Consider the following 3,016-nt stretch of genomic DNA (forward strand, 5'->3'; position numbering starts at 1 on the left):
GGTCCCCTCCCCCCTCGCCCTCGGCGCCCCCCAGCCCATGCTAAGGATCGTCAAGGCAGAGAAGGCAGAGCGCGCGGAGCTGGGGTCCAGCACCCCCTACCAGCGCACCATCCCCTAACCGCCGCCCGCGACGGCGCAGCCCCGCCGCATGCGGCCTGCCGCCGGCGCGCGGGCCGCCCGGCCGCGCTGGCGGCCCCCTGCGGAGCGTCCGGGGCGGCGGAGCCGGCGCGCTACCCGCGGCGCCGCGGCGGCCAGGTCAGCCCTGCGTGGGGCGCCGGTGCTTCTGTCGGGGTCGTGTAAGACGGCCCCTTGCGGCCACAGCTTGACGCGTTGTCGTTCCTGCGATCTCGGGGCTCGCCCTGTTGTGTAAACCTTGTCATAGCCCTTGGTAGATGAGTCGTGTGACGGCCAGCGGCGCCGGGACAGCAGTAGTGAAAGGAGATGCCGATGAACAGGAGCTGCCCACAAACAGGAGGTGCCAACAGACAGCCATTACGAGATGCTGGAAGCTACACGTTACTGCAGTGGGGCCGGAGGTGAACACACAAATCAACACCGCCAGCAACATCTTGGACGCGGTGGGGCCACAGCCGTCGCCTGCGCGCGTCCCAACACCATCCCCAGCAATGGCTTCTTTGAGCGCGACCGCCGCCAACCCGTTATCGCCCGATTTGGATGCGCCCAGACCAGCGGTCGTGCATGCGCCCCAGCACCCCTGCGCCTCAGCAAGCCTTCCGGTGGCCGCAGCACCTCAATCAAGCACGACGCAGAAGCAGCCGGCGACCAACCGCTGGCGGGGCGGGGTGCACAGACAGGGCGTCAAGCGGCGCGGGCCCAACAGCAGATGCACAAGGACCTTTTGACCTGCCACCTCACACCTTGGCCCGCCGTGTGGCGCGTGGGGCCGCCTGCGGCTATCCAGCGCAACCGGGGCATTGTTTTTGTCGACAGCGGTCGGGTGGGCTTGCGTGTGCACTGCCTCTCTGTACCAGGCTTGAGTAGCTGATGAATGTAAATAGAATAGGATTGCTGCAGCGTGCCGAGGCCGCCTGGTGCTGGAGCCATCCAGGCTCATGGGATTGGGCTTTCTAAACAATATACATGTTGACTGGGACTCTCGTGGCCCTGGATGGAATTCCTCGAGCACAGAAGAACAAGGAGGAGTGGAGGCAAGCGAGGGGAGATAGCAGAGCCGCCTGTCGATGTGCACAACAGCATCTTCACAATGCTGTTGTCAATGACCATTACTGGCAGCGCAGCCTTGCAGGACCACCTTGATGTGCCCGTCTGTCCACCCATCACGCAACAACAGCCGCAAACCCCGTGAGAGGCTCCGACCCTGGCCCGGGCCCCCACTGTGCGCGCACGCGCTGCTTCAGAGGCCCGGCCGGGGCGGGTGAAAACTTGCTGTCGACTTTGTTGTACACGCGGCCATGGAGTGATGGAGTTGAAGGGGACGTTATGCACGACATGTGAGGAAGTGGGGATGCTGCCGCGGTCTGGCCTACGCCGGCATGCGCGTAGTAGTGCGCCTCACACAGGACCGCATCCCCCTTTCATTGGCCCTACGGATTGCGCTGGGTTGCGTCACCGTCTCGTCCACCGCCCCTGGTAGCCTGAAAAGCTGGAGATTTAGCAATCGGGCCCCTTTTCATGCACGCACGCGATTGAGGGCTGGTGGTTGGGGTGCGGCACTGCAGAGTGGGGTGCCGTAATCGAGTAGTGCCACTGAGCAGGTTCAATCCCATCTGCTGCTTGCTTCCCGAGTGCTTTCGGCGATTTGAACATCGCATCTGAGAAAATTTCGATGCTCACCCTTGGTCCATTTTCCCCCTCCACTCCATCCCGCCCGAAGCGCCGCAATGCGTCACGGCTCCTGCGAAGTTCGAAGGCTGTTTGAAATGCAGTGGTGCCCGGCTGAAACACACGATACAGCATGATGACAGGCATATAACACGCTTCATAGATTCCATTTAAACTTTTCTGGCTGGTTTAGCTTGTCTACACCGCCAGGAGACGGGGGAAAACAGGGGAGCATCCCCTTAGTCACGGGATGGGGGTCATCGACATGCCGCTTGCGACGCCCCAATCAGGAGTCACGCCCCCACCATGAGTCTCGCCCATCGGCTGGCTTTCATGTTTAGCTATTGGACAGAACTGTTTTTGTGCGGCGCGAAGGTTTTCACCAGCTGGTGCGCAAAGCTACATGCCACCGTCGAGGCACTACTGAAGGCCGCCCTGCTTGCCCCACGTCTGTGATATTAGTTCATATAGATAGGTCTGATTGCACCGCTAGGGCCCCTTGCCCTCCAGCCTGCACGCGCCAGTCCCGCTAAGTCCAGTGCCGTGTTAACGCGGATAAGAGCTTCGTTGAGCGATCGAACCTGGAAAACACGGCCATTAGTGAGGCTGTGGGGCGGCGTCCGCAGCCGTTGCACGAGATGGGCGGGGAGGACGCCGTTGCTTACACTGAGAACCGAACGGTGGGGCGCCCCGCGGGCCGCGTGCACGGGGCGGCCTGCTGCGGACTGCGCCCCCGCGCCGCTGACTCTTGAACGATGCGCTTGCCTTGCGGGGGAGGCCCCGGGGTCGGCCGTTCTTCGCCGTCGTCATCCCTAGTGCTGGACACGACCCTCATGTTGCCGCCGCCGCCGTGTGACCCACCCCCGCCGCAGCTGTTCTTCGCGCGCGCCCCGCACAGTGCGACGGAGAATGACATAAGGTCACTCTTCGCCGCTTTCGGCCGCGTCGAGGCCGTCAAATGCTTCCGCGCCGGCCAGGCCGCGCCCGGCGCCGCGACCGTGGCGGCGGCGGGCGCGGGGCCGAGCAGCAAGGGGTGCGGCCTGGTCAAAATGGCGACAGCCCGCGAGGCGGAGGCCGCGATCGCGGCGCTCCATGAGACCTTCACCTGGGGCGGCATGCCGGCGCCCATGGTGCGGCGCGGCCGCGGGCCGCGGGCCGCGGGCCGCGAGCGCGCCCGCGAGGGAGGGCGGGGGCGCGTGCTTCTGCTGTATCC

The 3,016-nt window shown here is 64.6% G+C and overlaps 1 protein-coding gene across 1 annotated transcript; it reads right to left on the reverse strand.

The window, feature by feature from the left end:
* Positions 1 to 2,468: 2,468 nt before the first annotated feature.
* Positions 2,469 to 2,932, reverse strand: MNEG_15193 (hypothetical protein; the record flags this gene model as incomplete). Its single annotated transcript, XM_014036336.1, has 1 exon — positions 2,469 to 2,932. A coding segment is annotated over one exon (464 nt), but the record flags the coding sequence as incomplete, so codon positions are not given.
* Positions 2,933 to 3,016: the final 84 nt, after the last annotated feature.

This window comes from Monoraphidium neglectum, assembly GCF_000611645.1.
Source record: "Monoraphidium neglectum strain SAG 48.87 unplaced genomic scaffold scaffold05115, whole genome shotgun sequence".
In the NCBI taxonomy this organism is placed as follows: Eukaryota; Viridiplantae; Chlorophyta; class Chlorophyceae; order Sphaeropleales; family Selenastraceae; genus Monoraphidium; species Monoraphidium neglectum.